Genomic DNA, 19,392 nt, shown 5'->3' on the forward strand with positions numbered 1-19,392 from the left:
CGAGACATTTTCCAGTAAAAAATTATTTCACCACCTACATTTATGACCATGCAGTAAACAAGGTGTTATGTAAGTTAACGTACAGACTCCGTGTCGGCCAAAGCATTTACAGCCCCGCCGCTGAATGCCAAGATCCCGAGGTCTCTTACGTCCTCGGTAGCTTTTTCTCTGCTGCCACGCTCCTCTCACCTGCACGGAGAGCGGCGTGACAACATGTTTGTCTAAATAAGGTCGCCATAAAAGTGTAATTAATGGCTGCCGGGGAGAACAACACTCCCAAACACGGAGCAGAAAAACCACCCGAAGCACATTCTGTTCTTTACTTTTTGTTTTTCCGGAAGGGGAACAACGGTGGTGGTGGCGGCTCACCCAGCGAGGAGGAACAGGCTTTCATGTCATTAAAACACGTGAAAAAAATGTGTACCCTCCCACCAGAAATTCATTAAGTCCAAACTGCAGAGTGTGTTACTGCTTTGTAATTGGGTTGGGTTTCCATTGCTGATATTGTGATGCAATCTGATTGCTGCATGTACTGAATTTATCTTATTTTTGTGTTATAAATGCCTGTGTAAACAAAACCAGATTTTCTCCGAATTGCAGTAAAAAAAAAAAAAAAAAGATAAATTTAAATAATTAATGTAATCAACTTTGCATGGTAATGAAGTCATGTGCAAAACAAAAAGATTCAGCATTTATCGCTTTAATGTTCCTATAAATCCTCCGTGATGATGTTTCATAGGAGGGGAACTGGATGAATGAAGCCCATAAACATATCTTTTATTTATGTTTTTGTTTTTGCAAAGCGGAACGTAATGCAGAACTGATCTGGGAAAAAGAAAAGAAAAAAAAAAAAAAAAACCTCAGTGAAATAAGACTTTGACCTAGCTAAATGAAGGCTTTATGTTTCCTGTGATGGATTACCTCGCTCTGTGGAAGCTGTTTTTTTTTTTTTTTTTTTTTTTTTTTTTTGGTGCTGCAGAACGGATGGCAGCAAACGGAGGAAAACAATCCCGACAACTGGACTGACTGTACAAACACGGGCAGGAAAGGGGCGACCTAGACGACTGGCATGAACTTCAAACGCCCCGCTATTATTATTTACACGCTTTTCTCCGGGACACCAAGACGGTTACTCATCCACCACTTTCCCCGTCTGCTTTTTTTTTTTTTTCTCTCAGCTGTTCCAGGGTCTGCTCACACGCCATTATCTCTAATAACACAACAACCCAAAACCTGTCCGAGAAATCATGCAGGAAGAAGTTAGAGACAGGAAAACCCTCTGATACTGTGATTTGACCTGGAGAAAGCCTTGGTGTGGTGGCAAAAAAAGGGCCTCCTCAGTGCTGCTCGGGGACGCCTTGGATCCGCCCCGGGCTGCAAGGACAGACGTCTGGCCGGTCTGGGTCAGTCGGCTACTGCTGAGCAGGCATGTGTGAAAGAGAGAGAGAGACAGTGAGAGAGGGAGAGAGAGAGAGAGAGAGAGGGAAGGCGTCTGGGAAGGAAATTCTGCTGACTTCATTCACACTGCCGCGCCATGTTCAAGATTAGGAAACTCTGGGACTGGGGACTCCCTTTAGAAAATAGAACCAGATGGCTTGGTCATCTGCTTATGAAATGTGTGTGCATGTGTGTGTGTGTGTGTGTGTGTGTGTGTGTGTGTAACCCAGGGCGGTGTCATCCAGACACACGTGGATATTATTTTCTCAGACCAGACCCGGGCCGTCTGTGTTACTGTAAGTCTGGGCGGAGGCCTGCCGGGTATTTAGTCTGCCTGGGAGCTTCCTGACCTCTGAGGACCGTTAAGGAATAACGGAAAAGAATAAACTAAAGAACATCTTTTCTCTTGAATCGGCAAATTAACCGATAAATAATGAGTAGATAAGGTGGAAATCTACAACATTTTGTCTCCATCTCCATCTTTGTGGCTCGGTTCTCTGGTCACCTGTCAATCAAATCAGTGTGGCGCTCTTTTCTTTCTTTGTCTGTCCCACGGTGGTTATCGCTGCTCACGCTGACGAAGCGCGTCTTCTTCTTCTTCTGTTTATTCAGAACAAACCAGAAACATAAAACACATCACTTCCTGTGCAGCAGGAAAGAGCGACCAGACACCGAGGCTTTCATGAGTTGGATATGAGCTGAATCAATATTGTGTTACGTCAAATGATGACAGAGAATAGCAAAATAGGTATATATTGCAGGTTATTTTTTGTAAATGTTAGTATGGCAGCTAAAAATCACAAGAACTGCTAAGTCTAAACTTCATAAAACAGTTGGAAAGTCTTTTTTTGAGCAGTGCTTCTCAACCTATTCAGGTATTACCACCCGAAATGGCAAGTAAATGAGTATTATTTTCCCTTTTGGAGATTTCTGTATTTCATTCAGCTGTGCAAGAAGCTCAGAGGCTGCCAACATCCCCCCCCCCTTTCAAATCATGAATCACTGAGCAAGTGAAGCTTTTTCTTTTGCACGTGGTTTGAGTCTCCTGGCAGGGTTTTTGACAGGCCTGCAGCAGCTGCCCTGTCAGACACTTCCGCTCACGGAGACCAGCACTTCTTCAAAGCGCTCGCTCCCATTCATACGGAGGTTTATGCGCCAAAGTGGCGGAATAATCTAATCCCGCCGGTCATGGCTGGGGCCCGCCTCGCTCAGTCGGGAGGCACAAAAGATGAGAAGTTTATGAAGCGCTTCACCGTCGAGACGAATTCAAGAGGAAAAACAAGGTTGCACGGGCAAAGGAAGGGACAGGGAAACAAAAAATAATAATAAAAAAAAAGATACAGCACAGTGCAACAATAGTCATAACTTCATGCATGAATGAATCAGTGATTTCCAGATTTATCAATATCTGAAAATACCGTTTCAGGCTTTCTAGACCTATCTGTATCTCTCTGTCTGTGTGCTATCCCAGTTGTTCTGGTGGGTTCAGACTTTGCCTGGCGACAGCAGCGTCTCACATCTGCAGCTCATTTCAGCGTGGTGATTTTCAGACGGCTGGAGTCTGGGAGGGAAGCAGAGAAGCAGACCATCACAGCATCCAGCTCCGTGTTTATCTCCGCTCTCAAACAAAAGCCTCCCAGTTCCTGCCCGCTTAGCGCTGCAAATCCACAATCTACGCTCACAATCTGCTCCCCACTTTCCGCATTTCCTCTGTGTCCCCATTCGCTGCCAAGTAATGATCCCGCTTTTGTTTACGGTGCAGTGAAGAAGATAATTTCTCATGAGAGAGAGAGAGAGGAGTTGTGTTTCCTCACAGATGTGAATTAACTCACGGTGCCCGGCTAATTAGCCACCAGCTCAAAAAATCAGCGGTTACAGAAGCTGAAGTTCTCTTTCTCCCTCTGGGCTTCATGGTCCAGCCTGACCGCATGTTGATAGAGAAACACATTTGTGCTGCTGGCTTGCCAAACACTGCAAGCGCTTGGTTGTCCAATTATTTCTTTATCTATGACACAGCCTAGTGGACAGCGAGTGTAACTGAGCTCGCTGCAGCACAGCCCTCTCCTCAGGCCCCTCGCAGCGAAGACAAGAGCTCACGTTAGTTGGCACATTTGGCACAGTTTGGCCTGGAAACCTGATTTGCAAAATGCAATTTCAATGACGGAATATGGACTCTGAGCATTCTGGCAAATCGCACCAACTATGATCTAATAAACCCGCTTAAAATCTTGCCAAAACTTCCCGCCAGATTTCCTCAAGGTGAGCACAGAAACTAGATGCCTCGTGTTTAACAAACTGCACGTGAGCTGCCAGATGTCCCACTATAATCACCACAGTATTTTAAACATAACCAGTTATGCTGGTAAGATAATCAAACGAATGCATGCAAATGGATGTTTCTGTTTGCTCTCACCGAACACATGGGTGATATTAATATGATCTCCATATCTTTAGAATCAGAATCACTTTATTGATCCCTGAGGGGAAACTGGGTCAGCTGCAGTTGCTCAAATTCTCAAGAGAAAAAGAATATAAGCGTGAGTGAAATGATAAATAAAAAAGGAGAATAAGGCATAAAAATATGTACATTAGAAATATTTTTCTATTTCTTCTGAATACAACATTGAGTTAAACTACATGGGGGCTCACGACCATGGATTAGGACACACGTTACAGTAACATCATATCCTGTGTATTTACAAAGGCCAGATTAAAGAAAAAAGATTATCCCACTGATCATCAGTGGTGCAGTAATTCAACAAAGTTTCAGTGGGGACTATTTCCTGCCGAGGAAGAACAGCAAACTTGTAGTCGTGGTGGTGGATTGATACATTTTGTTGGTGTTCTTCAGCAGGAAGTAGTTCTTAACAAATTTCTCCACCCCCGAGGCTGTGGATTATGTTGGGTATCCATGTCACTGTTTTTGGAAAGAGCTGTTATTGTCCACTTTTTCTTTGCATGTAAATGTTTGGATGGTTTGAGCTCCACAAAACACAAAACCATTGTATTGAGGTAAGGAGAAACTGGAAACTACAAGAGTGGAAACTTCACCAAATCACACAGAAGCTTCATGGACAGATAGTCTGCATTAGAGGTTAAGTGAGAAAGTAATGTTTTTGTGTTTTGGGCGAAGTGTTCCTTTAATTTGCAGACGTGCCCTTTATAAAGCTGTGCAGGCCTTTCCACTACAATCAAATACAGTTTCATGAGGGAAAAAAAAAGAGGCAACTAATGAATCAACAATGCAATTTATTTGATCAATCAATATCTTAGTCATAATCAGAGCAACATTATCTCACAGTTTGTACATAATATAAATATTCACAATGATAAATACTTTTGCGGGATCAATTCATCAGTTTTTCAGTAGCACCACCACCTTACAGAGATAACTGAATATGTGTGACGACCATCTGAGTGTATTAAACCTGACTTTGTCCACTTTAAGCAGACGGTGCTTTAAGTGAAGGACCTGCCTTTGTCTTTTGGTGCCGTTTTATCTGACAGAGAAACCGGCGAGCTCCTATTTTGGATCAAGTATAATTTTTGCCCTGATAAGTGGACATTCCCTGCATGCCGGCCCTCCTCTCCTCTGCTTTTTCCACTCTTAACTAAAACGCTCTCATTTGTGGCGGTTATTTTAAGCTTTAAGAAGCAACCTCCTCAGAACATGGGTCAGATATTTTAACAAGCCTTTTAAAGGAAAGTCCGTCCTCCCTCCGCATGCGAACGCGGGTGGCCCGAGTCCAGAGATCTGTGCTTCAAGGTTTATTTATAAACCCATCGCAGTGGTTAACATTAAAATGGATTAGACTGCATCTTCCACCAAGTCCAAGTAGACTAGCAATGATGGAATATTGTTTGCGAGGAATTTATAGTTTGATTTAATGATTTGCAGCGGGGTTGGCATATTTACGGAGTGGAGGAGAAAAGCTCTGTGCTCGGGCCAGCTTCGTGCAGACCGGGCACGTTGCACAAGAGCAGAGGAAAACACAAAGAGACGGAGTAAACAGAGATTTGCATGAGGGTGCACATTGCTTTTGAAAGCTCTGTAAAAACCTGTCAGGCAAACAGTAAAAGACAGGTGCAGACCTCCATGACAGCAGACAGATGGCCACTCGCTCCTCAAAACCCTTCCTCCAATGACCTCGTAACCTCAGTCAATTTCAAACTCTTCCCGTAACACAACAGCACAGAGTGACTGATTTTGATTTTTATTATCTCCATCACCAATCACAGTGACTCTCACATGTGCAGCTTTTTAATCCAGAGCCCAGACAGCTTGTGCCAGCCATCAGTGATTATCTGTTACTCCTGTTTTACCAAGTAATCCAAAGATGTAGGCCCCACTAATCTGGAGAAACCTGAAAATGCATCTTTATTTCTCCATTTTGCCGTTCCGTCCACACTGAAACAAATTCAAGTTCAAGTTTATTTAAAGCCCAGTATCACAGTTTACAGTGTAAAAGGGCTTAACTAATTTTACAACAAACAGGAAGACACCCCCTTTGACTTAATCCTCATGTGACCCCTGGTGGGAACCGCAACAGTCAACATGGCGGGGAAAGTAGCCAAGGTTAGTCTGCACATGCGTATTAAGAAATTCTTTTGTGTTTCGGTGTGGATGGCAAACGTTTCGAAAACTTTGTGAGAATGCTGTGCCGACAGAAAACAATTTGAAACAAAAACAGCATTTTCAATTTTTTTTTTCCAGATCAGTAAGGATTTGGCCGTTGACCCTCCAGATGAACTGAGATGCTGAGTCACACAGTCCTCGAATAAAGTCGGGAATTTCATCAAAACCACAGAAAATTTGCACTCAAAAAGCCAATAAAGTCGTAAATACAAACGGTAACTCAGCCATGCTCCATGATACTCAAGTTTATGGTAAATAATATCCATGTTTTTATCATAATGTGTAAATAATTTAAATAATGACCGGTTTTATCAGTAAACAAGCAACAGTGACATATAAATAAGCAATGATTTACTCCTGGTGTCAGTGTTTACATCTTTCAGTAAAACCTGGTAAATACCAGTTGGTCATGTGACATTTTTCCAACTTTAATTGCCTGAATGCAGAGTGAGGTATGAAAACACGAGGTTATCAGGTCACTGGAGAGCTGGCTTTAAAGCTGCACAAGCCATCTTTTCACATTGGCGGGCCTAAATGTGAATAAGTCGTAGCTGAGTTTCAGTATCCAGAAATCCTGTAAGGTGTCAGTAAACTGTGGATTGGTCAGGTGAGTGTAGACGCCCATCAGCAAAATGTCATTTGGGTGAATCTACGGTGTCTAAGTTAGTGGAGATGCGACGCTTTACTATGCTGCAGCCTTGTATTGTGAATTTAGGTTGATTAAGACTCAAAGTATTTTTACATAATAGTCTTTTAAAGTGCAGCTGCAAAGTGAGCTCAGGTTAAAGTGTCCTGAATTTCTTGTATGATCTCCCTGGAATAAAGTTTACTGTTTGATGGAATGTGCGTTGCTGTACAGAGACATCCAATCCACACAAAGATCAGCAGTTTGAAACCCAGAACGGCCAGGAAAACATACGCAACAGAAAGGGAATGCTCCCCGTTCCCTCGATAACTACTGCCTAGGTGCCTCTGAGCAAAGCATCGAACCCCAACCTGCTCCGGTGATGCTGCAGAGCGACTCGCACAAGACTTTGGTTGTACTTTTCAGCTTCCAGGTGGGAATGTGTAGAAATGGATGGATGTATAGAGAGGCGGTGCTGGAAAAAATTAGCAACCAGTCAACCTCCATGGGTGAATTCAGATTTTTCAGAACGAACACACACACACACACAGATGCACCAAGCTGTTGACACGGTTACACAATCAACACACTTTGCTCCTCAGGGTCAGGTTGTGTCAGACGAGAGCCGAGCCAACGCAGCAATCATAAGCACTTTGTGGAATTCATAAACATCTTCCTGCACCTCCTAAAAATACTGAGACCAAACCGAGCTCTGGGTCGTCTCCGTTGGCAGATCGGAGCAACAGACACCGGCTAAAAATAGACAGCCAGGATCTTTGCCTCCTTGAAACTTTGAGGTTCGAATGAGGGGAAGCTGGGACGAGCCGCAGTGACATGACATCTGGAGAGTGTCGCTCATCTGGAGACAGCTGCTGCTACAACATGTTGGGGATGCTTTATTTAGCCTTTGATTTTTCCGGGGAAGGCCGAGTGAGCACGCATGTAACACGGACTACATTTACATGGACTGCAGCATTCCGGTATCAACTCAATTAAGACACGTCTCAGAGTAAGAGATGTCAATTAAACAGCATTTTCTGATCACCTTACCCAGAGATAAGGCTGAGTAAATGATGCTCAGATTAAGACATGGAGTATTCTCACTTCAGTTGGGCTGTTGTGGGGCGTTCTTGGAGTTTTTGCATCACTTTCCAGCACAAATCTTCATGTGCAGCCTTAAAAATGTGCAAGAAGATCTGCAAGAAAACAGCCACAAGAGTAAACCAGGCAGAAGTTTGTATACCGGAAGGAAACTGTTAAATCCAACCCACAAGATGACTTTTGATTCCACATTGCCTACAACACGGATACTGCAAACCCCGAAATGCACTGCAACGTCCTGCACCATCAACCTCACTAATCCTCTGCGCGCCTTCGCCCCTCTTCCTCCCGACGAGCTCATCAGCAGCTCAGATCGATCCATCAACACAGTTATTAGCTGGCTAGTTTGTTAGCAAGCCAGCCCAAAAGCAACGTCAAAATGAAAAGTGGAAATTTACAACACAAGTGGGAGGTTGTTTGTTGTAATCACAAGTCATCCTACTTACATCTCTATATACTGATGTTTGACTTTTGAGATACTTTGGTATATTTGACCAAATTACTGGTTTAACATGAATATTAGTTTTATTTTTAGATGCAGTGGATTCTTTTCATGTCATTTTCCACTCCAATCAGTTTTTTAATAGCCAATTTGGGGAGGAATGTTTCATGTAAAGTTCACATTTGTGTATGACTCATTATTTTTACACAGGAAATATTCTGATCATGAGAATGACTGCTTTTAGACAAAAGTGTATATAGCATGATATAGGCTCTGTTTGGCTGTCAAACTGGTTGTGATTTTTTTTAACACGGCCCCTTTAGTCATTGAGTTTGACACCCCTGCAGTTTCGAGCATGTAAATGGGAATAGGAGTAGTTCTATAAGAAACCCGAGCAAACAGCTGGTTTACAACAGGGCCAATAGTCGGATTGTTTGGTCCATGTAAACACAGTCCCTGTTACACACACACACACTCACACACCTGGAAGCTGCCCAGAACAACCAGTTTCCTGCTGTTGACCACAGGAACGAATGGCAGCTCAAGGGAGGAGCATTTACCAATCACTTTTTCCAGCCAGTCCAGGATTTAAACCGACAACCTTCAGGTCACATACTCACCTTTCACAAGAAAACGAATGCCATAATACAGATCTTATTCTTCTCACTGAGCTCCATCACTCGTCCCCTAGCCAGGCCTGCTTACGAGACAATGAAACAGTTGAAATAAACACGCAGCTAAAATTATCCCTTAAATCAGAAGCATCTGTCCTCTTGTGCTATGTTATGTTTACATTTTTCTAAATGGCAAACATGATTTAATCTTATTAAAGGCTCAAAGCTGCACTAGGCAATTTCACACTCTGGCGGCGCTGGAGTTAACTTCAATACCTAGAAATTATGCAACTGTCAGTAAACTACAGACAGCTCACTCATTTTCACCAACCCGGCCGCCCTCTGACATTTTACACCAAAGGAAACAAAATAGACGAGAGAGGAGGAAGATCTAACGCTGATGACTCACTGCTGTTCAGGAGACAGTTTGGATTTTTCTCGAGTTTTGATCCATCACTTCCTGTGGTTGAAGTGCAGATACCAGACAGCAGAATTTCATCAGTGACAGAATATGGCATCTAAATTCAGCTGCTACTGAGGGCCCTTTCCCGCCGCACAACAATAAACTAGACCAAATGCAACAGAAACTGGAGTTAGATCTGGTTCTAGCTCTGCTTCTTCAGGAGAAACCATGATGGCAACTGTCACAGCAGCTTTAACAAAGCAAAAAAAAAAAAAAAAATCATAATTGTATGTTAGAATATTTTTTGAAGTGGTTTGCATGTGTTTTCTCCATTTGGCTTCTTCAAATGCTCAGCAGCTAACAGCAAAAGGCTTCTACTTCAGCGCGAATTTTAACATGTTGGTTACAGACTCACCCTCAGTCACTCTAATGATGCAAAAATGTGCAACCAATCAACTATTAAGCCCTGCCACAGGGTCCCGTCAGTTCCTGTGATCCCATGTATCGACCAGGGACCAAAACAACAACTGGAACTGGACCTTTTGCAAATGGGAAGTCCAAAGTTCCTGTTTTTTATTGCCATAAAGTGCAATAAAGTGGGATCGGTTGCACTGGAAAAGGGAGCATTTTCACTAAAAAAGAAAAAAAAAAATCTTGCCTGGTGCAGCTTAAAAGAAAGACATGCTATCCGTGGCAGCTGAAGATGCGCGTGTGTTACCGTGATGTGCGTCTACTACTATCAGGTCTCATGCGATTGCGACTGCACTGTGCTTTTCTGGTAACTGTGCAGTAAGTCTGTGAGTTTCCAGTCTCTCGCCTCGTGTCCCTCTTCTCCTCCGAGGGGCGACGTCATTGGTAGCAGAGGTAGTTGATGATGAGGTTCGGTATGTCCAGCTGACCTATGACCTTCAGAGCTCTGGTGCCCAGGATGTTCCTCACAGCCACTCTGCTGAGCTGCTGCAGGCTCAGGGGAGTGCCTGAGGACAGAGCAACAACTCACAGTTAAAAAGGAACAAGTTAGATATCCTAATTTGTTGTACATTACCAGTAAAAAAAAAAAAAAAAAGAAATGGGTCAACTCATAGCTTCATCTGGATTGAGTGATCGGTACATATTAGTCTAAATGACAAATTTAACTCATTTAGCCCACTGGAGCTCCAAAATAAGATACCAGACATGAGACACTTATTCAAAAAAATTATGACACTCAATACTATTATAGTATAATACGCAACTTAATTAGGGGTTGAGAACCGCAAAAACTTCAACAGACAAGATCCTGTATAATTTATGGACACTCACTGCTAAATATAAACTAATTATCACCCCCCCAAAATTCCTATATGACATTTTGGGGCTGACTTGAAGTGTTTTCCGCCTTCGTCTTGACACCATGAGAGGCTGGATACTGTTTGTGAATGTCTTCTTTGACACGATGCTCCACATTTCACGTGCAACTGGCATTGCCGCTTGGAAAATAATCACCCCCTCATATGCACATCAGTTACAACTAACCTATATATGACCTATAAATACATGACCTAGATATGAGCAGGATGGGAAATAAGAGGCTTCATCTGTCTTGTGACTCACAGTAGAGCTGAAAAACAATCCTTGCGCGCCATCTGCTGGCAGCTTTGGTACACAAGACGTTAAAAAAGGGCAACTGTGGTGTTTTATATACAAAGGAAACCAAAGAGAGGAGAGAAGTGAAAGATCTAACGGTCAGTGAAGCTTCTTCTGGATGGAGCTGCTCACTACTACTAACTTCCTGTTGACAGAGAAGTGTACATTCTTGACACCAGAATTTAATTTGCACAAATTTGTTGAAGCTCCACTTTGTGATTTAGGCTGAGAAGACACTTTTTTTTTCATCCTGATCTTGCCTAATGCAGCTGTAACTCATCCAAACACGTACTCTCATAAAACTGTAGGCAGGCTGCCGCTGGAGAGCCCGGCGCTGTGTAGTCGAGAGGCTTTTTATCACGTTGGTCTCTGGCGTAAACATTGGCCCCGAACTCTACCAGCATCTCGATCAAATCCACTCGCATGTTTTTCGCGGCGTGGTGCAGCGGAGTCTCATGGAGCCTGGCAGCGTTCACTTTAGCGCCTGAAAGAAAAAAATCAAATCCAAGTTGGCTCCTAACGTTTAGCCCACATGTTTAATTGATGCCTACGCCCAAACCACAGGGGCAGCTGAGGTCGCAGCAGGTAATATTACAGCTCAATTTATTTGTCCTCACATTACACCAGGAGGGGAATCATCACTGTTTTTTTGCCCACTGGGCTCAGCAGCTGGTGGATCCCAGGATTCACCCACCACTTTCACGATTTTACTAGTCAGTAAGGCTGGGTGACATCATTACAATATCTTTTACAAAATACCTCTATGTCGATATTGTGATGATATTGTAGAGGTGACTACTGGTGGTTTCAAAAGATATTTACATATAGGAGGTTTTTGCTAAACAATCATCAGTAATGTAGATATAATGACCAAGCAGGTAGAGACAAATAATAAAACAGCTACAACAGTCTAATAAGTTCATAGAATTACATCTTTACTGTAATTCAATCTTTTTAAAACAGGAAAAAACATCATATATGCCATATCACGATATTACAATATCTGAAATACCAGACGGTATTTTCATTTCATGATATCATTAAGATATCGATATATCGTCTAGCCCTACCAGTCAGCTAAATTTTTAAAACAGAGTATGACTTCCAAAAGATCTTCTTACCTGCCAGTGTGGCTCACAGCGGACAAACTCATAAGCCAAAACCAAAATTTAGCATCATTTAGCAGGTGTTTGGTGGTGATTTCCTGCTGTGCTTTACATGGATGCTCACCTGCATTTAGCAGCACTTTAACACAGTCGGCGTATTCGTTGGCACACGCCACATGCAGCGGGGTCCCATAGTAAAGGTCATACGCTTCCAGACAAGCACCCATGGCAATCAGGAGCCTCACACAGTCTGCGTTTCCTGAAAGTAAGCGACAGCACATTGTTCCTCTTGTTACTCGTATAATTCACAAAAATTGTGGTACAGCTGCACAAAGTCCAGTCAACTGCTGCAAGTTTCAAATGCAAAAGGCTGCAATTATATCTAAAGAGAATATTTTACACAGGGGCTGTGCAGAAAACCTGGTAAACAAACCAATCTGAATGTCTGCAAAATTTTAGTCAAACTAAGAAAATCATTTCTTTCTTTTTTTTAAAAAAAAATAATCTTATTGAGTATGCAAAGGTTTTCTTATATACTTTGTGCTTCTTTATGTGTCTGGACAACCTGCTGCCTGAACACAAGAATTTCCTAATTTGGAATCAATAAAGCACATCTATCTATGTATCTATCTGTAATAAGTAAACTAACAGGAAATCATTATAAATTCATCAGTATAAACAATATCTTAGCAATTACACTTAACAAAAAAATACTATTTTTCTCCTTACATGGCCCTGTCTTCATCAGTTTGACTCACTATTCTGTAAACTGTGAACTAACCACATTCAGACTGTCAGCCTGACAACGGCAGGAAAACTATAAAAATGGGGGTGAGCGGTGTTGAGATGCCGACCTCCCATGCAGGCCTCGTGGAGGGGCGAGGCAGTGCGGGACGTGAGGGCCGGGTTGGCCTTGGCGCCGCGGTCCAGCAGCAGCCTGACGCACTCGAAGCTCCCGGCCGAACAGGCGTCACACAGCGGGGTGCTCCCATCCACGTTCCTCGCATCCACCTGAAAAGCATTATTACACAGGAAATCCACAAAGATGTCTCACCTCTTTCAACAGGTGAGGACTTTCATGGAATGACACTCTGCCCATCTGTTAAGTTCGTCACATAACACCCCCCCCCCCAAATAACTTTACAAGGAACTCCTTCCATCTCCTTCCTCAGCTCCTCTTTCATTTCTTTTAATTTCCTATGATTTGCAATGTGGCTCTGGCATCTGCCCTCTTTACTATTAGCTGGGTGTTTAAATAAGTCACTGTGTCATTTAGATGCTAAAAATATACTTTTAAAAAAGAGATGGAATGACAGGGTTTTTTAGGCTGATAACCAACATGTCTCCACCCTTAGCTGCCAATACTGACATGAATTTTTGGTCAAATAACAACAATAAAAATACTTACAAATACCACTATTGCTTTTTAGAGCTGATAATATTAGCTACTACCAATAGCCTGACAAAATATCAGCCTGTGCCTTTTTTTTCAGATTTTTCCAGATTCCAGATTTTTTCCAAAACTTGATTTGAAGATTTTGGTCAGTATGTAAAGTGAAGCATCCTAATTAGGGCTGAACGACATATTGTTATCATATCGTTTTCTAGATATGAACTTGGGCAATATTAATATCTCAGAGGGTTAGGGTTAGCCTAAGACAGTGACTGGTCTGTTCTGATCAATAAAACCTTTGTGAAGTAACTGCAGTTTCTTTGTCCTTTAGGTATTATTATGCTGTTTTTAGAAGAATGCTCAATGTTCACTGTTGCTACACTTAAAAACTGAAATAAGTGTGAACCCATAGTCATTATCATCCATCGTATAGTTATCGAGGTATCTGGCATAAATATCGAAGTATGATATATGTATATCGTGAAGATCTAATCCTGATAAGAGCTTGATAATGAAAGTCAGCGGGGTCATATTGCTCTGTCACAAGAAATATTTCAATACAACAAATGCCAGTGAATCTGTGACCACAGAAAATGCCCTTTGCTTCATTCTTTTCCACACTTCCTGACTGGGAAATTGACAAATGCATTCTACACTCTTCCACACATTCCACCTCTCCCTCTCTCCATCTCTCTCTCTCAGTCCCTGTCTCACCTGGGCGCCGGCGTCCAGCAGCAGCCTGACACACTGGGCCTGGCCGCGGATGCAGGCCTCGTGGAGGGGCGTGATGGAGTCCACAGCCACGATGTTGACCGACGCTCCGCTCTGGATGAGCTGCTGTAACTGGGAGGCCTGGCCAAGAGAGGCGGCCTTGTGCACCTCCGTCCTCTCCGACCAGCAGCCTGCAGGGAGACGGGTCAGCCGTGAGGTAAAGGCATCAGACAGTCAAAATTTGAAAAATGCAGAAAATTGGACTGGGAAATAAAAAAATATTGTTACATCATCATCATGATACTGAATTATCATGACACATAATTTCATAGCCTAAATTAAATAATTAATGCAAATTATGATTTAAGGCTCCCACAAAATGAGATTTAATGTTATTTGAAAGTACAATATGTAGCTATAACACTTGTAAATGCAGTCCTGTAATGAATACTTCTGATTGTGCATTTCTTGTAAGAATTTTGCAATGCTTACAAATACACACAGCTAGCTAAAAAATGCTCCTGCACAGGTAGATAACATTCATTTCGATTATACTGACTAGCCAAAGCCTGTATTGGCTCTACTGCAGGATATATACTGCCAACACTGTGTACTGAGGGGACAGATCTCCAGTATCGTTTAATAATGGCGCAGTCACGTTAAACAGGTTGGTAATTTGGCATATATCAATCATTAGCTTGCCGCTGACGGACCAGCAGCCATTACATTACCTGCCGACGAAAAATTGGGTCAGCAGCCTATCTGAAAAAGCGACAGCCTTGCCAGCCATATTGCCCTCACTATCATTATTTAATGTTATTTTTCTCACCGATGTCTCCAAAGAAATACGGCCGAGCGGTTTCAACCTCCATGGTTTGTTTTCCTTCACTCGCGGGATCCAAATCGTTACCGCCGAACCGGCAAAACACGAGACGTTTGTAAACAGACGCCTCGACGTAATGTTTACATGCGGCAAAAGTCACGTGGCGTCACTGACGTCGCCGCTGGAGCTCGAATGGAACGCCGGGAGTTGTAGTCTTTTACACCAATGCACGTTTGCCCACTCTGTGAAGACAACTATCACTGTTTATTCGGCTTGGAAGATAAATAACATCACGTTACATTATTAAACAGCAGCAGGACTGTAACTTGAAACCAAGAAAATGATATTTCATGATGCAGCAGCAAAGATAGAAAGTTATTCCTGAGTCTCATGCCAACAGGATTAATACCACGGCGTATCAGGGCCATTGTCGGATATTCTAAGTAAGTTTAACAAGAAAAAGAAATCACAAGTTCAAAAATGAGAAAAAGAACCCTCAAAAATTCCAAGATTATATGAGAAAAAACACTAGTTTTTCTTTTACTTTCTTCAGTTTGCCCAGAATCACATTATTACCATAAGAATTCGGACTTTGATAAGAAATTACAGCGACTTGGGTCTTGTCAGAAGAAATACAACATAGGCGTGTTTTTTTCTCTTAAATTTGTGGCTTTATAATCTCAGAATTTTTGAGTTTTTGTCTTAAAAATTTGTGATTTTTTTTCTTGTAAATTTAATCTTGTAAATTTAAACTTTAATCTCTGAAATTCTGATTGTTTTTCTCAGACTATTACCCCCCACCTCCCCAAACTCTGTATTTTTAATTTTTTCCCCTCATAAAGGCCCTGATACGCCGCTGTGGATTAAAGAGACAAACAAGCTGGTTGTATTGTTGTTAGAGGAGCTCTAACGGGAGACGCTCTTCTTTAGTGTGGTTACATGTCAAACCAGCTGCCCAGCCCCTCTTCACAGTGTGTTAGAGTTCATTTGGAGATCTGTTCACGTGTCAGTCTGCAGCGGTGCGGGACGCTCAGAGTACTGGAGGAAGCTGCGGATGCGATGCGATATGTCCAGCTGACCTATGACCTCCTGAGCTCGGGTACCCAGCATCCTCCTCACTCTGATCCTGCACAGCTGCTGCAGGCTCAGGGGTATACCTGTGGAGAGGAGCATGGTATTTAAAGAAGATAAAAACTGATAAAATACAGATAACAGCTGCTAAAAACTGCGAGAAGATCAGTCTGGTGTAAATGAAGTTACCCTCTATTATCTATTAGGTACCATTTCAGTGCTTTGATTTATTTTTGCTACTTATCTTGTAGGACTTAAGTTTGTTTTTTCACTCATTTTGAATCAAAACTGTCCAACCTCCTAACAGCTCGTGTCACACCACGTTGTTGCTGTGCCTGCTATGTAAACGTGATGATGTGGTCTTACTTTCATAAAACCTGAGGCAGGTTTCGGAGGCGGACCCGGGCGTGCTATAGTCTCTGGGTTTTCGTCCCAGGTTGTCGCTGGCGTGGACGTTGCCCCCGAACTCCACCAGTAGCTCGGTCAGGTCCACCGTGTCGACTCGCGCTGCGTGGTGCAAAGCCGTCTCGTGGAACTTTGCCGAATTCACATTGGCACCTGCGTGAAGTTAAAGGTCTGTTCATGTGGGTTCTGTGAGAGTCTTGAACAGGGCCTCATAATTATGGTGGAAATAATAATCCAGATTACTTTGTTAAATTTGAAAATACGTTGTTCCCAAGGTCCTATGTTCCCCAGCTCTGTGTTCGGGAGAGTTAAGGTTAATGTGTAAGTTTAATGCGTGTTATGAGAACACTGAACAGGAGAACATAGAACCCTGGGAACACAGATTCACTCCCAGTTTTTTTCTGTTTTCTGTCTGACCTGCATGGAGCAGCTCCCTGGCACAGTCCACGTGTTCCTTGGCACATGCAATGTGGAGCGGGGGGCCGAAGTGAACGTCGTACGCCTCCAGCTGGGCGCCGCTGGCTATCAACAGCCTCACTATGTCGACGTTACCTGGCAGGGACACAAAAACAAACAAAAAAAGTCATCAGTCAAAAAGTCATCAGTCATCAGCGGTCAAAGCTTTTGGCATGACGGGTTGAACGCTGCCCCGACTCCGACTCCGCTGTGGTTGTACCTCGTATGCAGGCCTCGTGCAGCGGCGAGGCGGTGAGCGCGGTGAGGGAGGGGTTAACTTTGGCCCCGTACTCCAGCAGCAGCTTGGCACACTCCAGACTACCAGAGGCACAGGCGTTACAGAGGGGAGTGCTGCCGTGGATGGTCCTCACATCCACCTGAGGGCAGACGCATGAATGTAAACTCTAGATATAGAATTATGTTTGGGAATTATGTTTTCCCCAAATGTCATATAAGTCACAAAATATGAAGCAAATTGAGATGTTGAACATTAAATGAGGTCAAACTGGCCCTAAAGATGATAGCAGGGTTAAATGGGAGAATAAATTAAATCAGACTGACTGATGACCCCACAGAACAATTCAAGTTCAATGGATGGCTCCTCCATGACTACATGACGAGCTGATGCTGGAACATGGCACCTAATAACCAAAGCAAGCCGCTGTTTCAGTTTTGGGGCTTTATCCCCGGGGACAGGACATCCCACCTGAGCGCCAGCCTCCAGCAGCAGCCGGGCGCAGTTGGGGTGAGCCTGTATGCAGGCCTCATGGAGGGGAGTGATGTTGTCCACGGTCACCATGTTAACCGAGGCTCCGCTCTCGATCAGCTGCTTCAGCTGCAGAGCCCGGCCGTGGGACGCCGCCTCATGCAGGGCGGTCCGGTCCGCCCAGAAACCTGACAAGTACAGCACAGGCACCACAGTCAGAATGGGGCTGTATTTTTAATGTGCATTTATTCTTATTTCAATTTCTGTTTGCAATTCAGTTTAGTTTCAATTAGTTTCCAGAATGGGTTTGCTTATTTCAGTTTAGCTTTAATTGCTTAAAAGTATTTAGTTTTAGTTTGGTTTTAATTAGTTTCAGCATTAGTTGTAGTTTTTTTGTATTATAATATGGGGGTGTTTGTTTAGAATAGGTATTACAATACAAACACTATTTTGGGCGAGACAAGTGACTCCCAGCCATTAATAATAAATTTGACCAAACTGGCAAAGGCTAAATCTTAAGACATTTTCGGAATTTTTTCATTTTAGCTACTTTTGTAAGTACACAATATCGTTTCAACTAGATTTTACTAGTCTAGTTTTTAATTCCTATTTCAGTTAAGTATTTTTTCCCCCTCCACACCTAGTTTTAGTTTTTAAATTTAGTTTTAGTTGACTATAATTATAACCATGGCAGACACACGGTGAAACTTATACTCACCATTACCTCGCTTAATACACGCCCATTTACAATAAACAAAAAAATAACTCATTAAATATTGGGTTATTGTTCTTCTACTGCAAGAGCCATGCAAAACGTCCGCCACAAAAAGTAGTGCAGCGGGACGTCAGCTCCGTATGTAATCAAAGCGCAACATTTTTCAGCGGAGTGATACCAGTGTGGGGAGCGTTAGGCTGTGTAGTAAACAGAGATAGGACTCGAACCGTCTCTATCCATAATGACGGACTTTCATTATTCAACAAAAACCGTGTAATTAAAGTTAACAACAGTGCTCACCGATATCGCAAAGAAACGAACGGCGTGCAGCTGTCACCTCCATCTTTTAGCGGTAGTCTAAGTCATGGTGGAGTAAGCTGAACACGGCGACAAACCGCTGAGAGTGAAGGATCCTCCGTGTTTTCAAGAACGGCGCAAGTCAAGTCTACGCCACACGTCATTGGCTGAGAAGCAGCACGGAATCATGGGAGTTGTAGTTGCAGAAGGAAGGCGAGTCTAATCCGCTCCATAAGCCTTTTGTGGTTCTTAAAAATGGTGTGCGACAATGATTGGTGAGGCTTTACTGTAATGGGTCATTACTATATTATAACTTTACTGTGTGCTTGCAAATATTTAAAAAATAAAATAAAAATTTACTGTATATTTTCACATAAGTACCTTGATTTTGTATTGCTTGTTTGGCTTTTGTTTTTCTCTTAATATTCCTCTTTGCTGTCTATCAAGGCATGAAGTAAACTATTTTAAAATGTGCTGTATAAATAACAATTTTATCATCATTATTATACACTGCACAACTACCACAGGACTCTTAAAAAAAAAAAAAAAAATCCCTAAATTGCTGTGAAAACCCCCCACAACATAATTCCAGTACCCCCAGACAGTACCATTGCTGACCCAGTAGCTTTAGCAGTGTCATCTTCTGTTTCTGCAATGCCACAGCTTATTTAGCCACACTTTATATGTCAATGAGTAACCAGTAATATTGCTTTGTTCAGGCCGGAGTCCAGGGATGCTTCAGTTCACCAGTTTCACCAGACAAACAAGTTGCTTTAATCAACAGAAATCCAGAAGTGTGCATTAGTTCCCCATACTGGTGTTACA

At 42.7% G+C, this 19,392-nt stretch overlaps 2 protein-coding genes across 4 annotated transcripts; both read right to left on the reverse strand.

Moving 5' to 3' along the window:
* Window positions 1–4,669: 4,669 nt before the first annotated feature.
* Window positions 4,670–15,034, reverse strand: LOC115355040 (ankyrin repeat and SOCS box protein 13-like). Of its 3 annotated transcripts, none has more exons than XR_003927838.1 (7): window positions 14,924–15,034; window positions 14,098–14,285; window positions 12,845–13,001; window positions 12,115–12,249; window positions 11,177–11,368; window positions 8,246–10,235; window positions 4,670–8,060 (listed from the first exon to the last, which is right to left on the reverse strand). XR_003927838.1 is itself a non-coding variant. In XM_030045670.1 (6 exons), exons 1-6 carry the CDS (start codon window positions 14,964–14,966, stop codon window positions 10,108–10,110), a joined length of 843 nt encoding a protein of 280 aa, XP_029901530.1. In that variant the 5' UTR covers window positions 14,967–15,034; the 3' UTR covers window positions 4,670–10,107. The 3 variants fall into 3 exon arrangements, 1 of the variants encoding a protein (XP_029901530.1); XR_003927839.1 differs by having other exon boundaries at window positions 4,670–6,312; window positions 6,377–10,235; XM_030045670.1 differs by having other exon boundaries at window positions 4,670–10,235.
* A 620-nt stretch (window positions 15,035–15,654) lies between these two features.
* asb13a.1 (ankyrin repeat and SOCS box containing 13a, tandem duplicate 1) lies at window positions 15,655–18,727 on the reverse strand. The gene is made up of 6 exons (XM_030045669.1): window positions 18,571–18,727; window positions 17,556–17,743; window positions 17,070–17,226; window positions 16,811–16,945; window positions 16,355–16,546; window positions 15,655–16,074 (listed from the first exon to the last, which is right to left on the reverse strand). Exons 1-6 carry the CDS (start codon window positions 18,611–18,613, stop codon window positions 15,917–15,919), a joined length of 873 nt encoding a protein of 290 aa, XP_029901529.1. The 5' UTR covers window positions 18,614–18,727; the 3' UTR covers window positions 15,655–15,916.
* Window positions 18,728–19,392: the final 665 nt, after the last annotated feature.

Source organism: Myripristis murdjan, chromosome 23 (genome assembly GCF_902150065.1).
Source record: "Myripristis murdjan chromosome 23, fMyrMur1.1, whole genome shotgun sequence".
In the NCBI taxonomy this organism is placed as follows: Eukaryota; Metazoa; Chordata; class Actinopteri; order Holocentriformes; family Holocentridae; genus Myripristis; species Myripristis murdjan.

Excerpts from the sequence above, each read along its gene's own strand:
- LOC115355040 (XM_030045670.1), bottom strand. The coding sequence starts at position 14,966 with ATGGAGGTTGAAACCGCTCGGCCGTATTTCTTTGGAGACATCG. Across the intron at positions 14,286-14,923 it reads GTATTTCTTTGGAGACATCG|GCTGCTGGTCGGAGAGGACG; the intron begins GTGAGAAAAATA and ends GTCTCCCTGCAG. Across the intron at positions 10,236-11,176 it reads CTGCCTACAGTTTTATGAGA|GCACTCCCCTGAGCCTGCAG; the intron begins GTACGTGTTTGG and ends CTCTGTCCTCAG.
- asb13a.1 (XM_030045669.1), bottom strand. The coding sequence starts at position 18,613 with ATGGAGGTGACAGCTGCACGCCGTTCGTTTCTTTGCGATATCG. Across the intron at positions 17,744-18,570 it reads TTCGTTTCTTTGCGATATCG|GTTTCTGGGCGGACCGGACC; the intron begins GTGAGCACTGTT and ends TGTACTTGTCAG. Across the intron at positions 17,227-17,555 it reads TGCTGGAGGCTGGCGCTCAG|GTGGATGTGAGGACCATCCA; the intron begins GTGGGATGTCCT and ends GTCTGCCCTCAG.